The 1,338-nt window shown below is 41.9% G+C and overlaps 1 protein-coding gene across 1 annotated transcript in view; it reads left to right on the top strand.

The window, feature by feature from the left end:
* Window positions 1-969, top strand: part of LOC103373542 (V-type proton ATPase subunit B, brain isoform-like) — a 20,081-nt gene extending 19,112 nt beyond the window's left edge. The window contains 1 exon segment of the mRNA XM_008303445.1: window positions 737-969. Within this exon segment, the coding sequence (XP_008301667.1) occupies window positions 737-969 (233 nt within the window).
* Window positions 970-1,338: the final 369 nt, after the last annotated feature.

Raw genomic sequence — 1,338 nt, 5'->3', positions numbered from 1 at the left:
TTTGGAGGTATTAGTGACAATTTTCAAACCATTTTGGACAAGTTCAGCGTCAAAAAATTAATTTCAAGGTAATATTGGCAAATTTAAAGTCACTGTGAAGCCATTTTGGATCATTTTGGACAAATTTAAAGTCATTTTAGCCACAACGTGGGTCACTTTAGAGGCTTTTTAGGTAATTCTGGACAAATTTTAATTTATTTAAGACACGTTCAGAGTAAAAAAAAAAAAAAAGCAGCTTTTGCCTTTTTTGGGGGGAAATCACTTCTGCACAGAAGACATCTCTGAGTCTCTCTCCTCCTCCTCCTTCCTGTTGTTCTGCTTCCACTGAGCTGCAGGACTTTAAAGTGAAAAATGCTCCACAGTGAAGAAAAGCTGGAGTTCAGAAGGTTGCTTGTTGTGTTCATTCTGTGGTCAGAAGAGATGAAATAAAAGATAAATTCCAGCTGAACTAAACATCATTCGTGTGCGTGAACATGCTGCGGATCATCTGTGGTGCCTGCATGAGGAGGAGAAGCGGACTGAGATGCTGAAGCGCGTCTGCGTTCATCAGACCTGCTTTGGTTTGGTTTTTCCGTCCCCGTGACGCCCGGACAGGCCGCCGCGTCCTGCCCGGGCTCCGGGGCCTGGTTGGGAGTACCGTGACTCCTGACACGTCCCGGGCCGGTCGTGTTGGCAGAGCCGCACGTGAAACCGGATCTGAGGTGACGATGAGACGCACGAGGGCGCCGCGAGCTCTGAGCGCTGCAGGATGTTGTGGATTATCGTCGCTTTGTTTTCTTCTCGTGCCAAGAGCTTGAAGTGATGGTAAATCTGTGTTTCATGTTTTCTGCTTCACATCACACATCGGGCCTTGAAACATCCATGAATTATGTATTTCTGTTTGACGGTGTGTGCGCGCGCTCACTGGCTGGATGTAAACGAGCTGCATGCGCTGTCGTTGATGTTCGCTGTCGGTGTCACGTGGAATAAAAGCTGCTGTCTCGTTATTTCTGATCAGTGGTGGTGGTTCATGTCAGCATGTACTGCAAAAAAGAAAAAAACCTGCAATAAACAGCATAAAAATACCATAAAATATAGAAAAATGACCATTTATTTTAAAAAAATAAAGTCATTTTCCATTATCCAAAGATATTTTCTAGCCTGAGTTTAACAGATCATGTGTGTGTTTGAGCTGTTTAATGTTTAATGAAGGATATTTACACGTGTGAAAACAATAAAATCACCCATAATATATAAAATAATATCATGTATGAGACATAAATAGACAGATGGCATGATAAATAATAATTATAGTGATTAAAACGTTTTCCTTTTGTTTGTTTTACCTCCTTTTTCCTT

This window comes from Stegastes partitus, unplaced genomic scaffold (assembly GCF_000690725.1).
Source record: "Stegastes partitus isolate 25-593 unplaced genomic scaffold, Stegastes_partitus-1.0.2 Scaffold2007, whole genome shotgun sequence".
NCBI classification, from domain to species: Eukaryota; Metazoa; Chordata; class Actinopteri; family Pomacentridae; genus Stegastes; species Stegastes partitus.
Note: the sequence above shows the minus strand (reverse complement) of the source record. Positions and strands in the feature narration are given on the sequence as shown.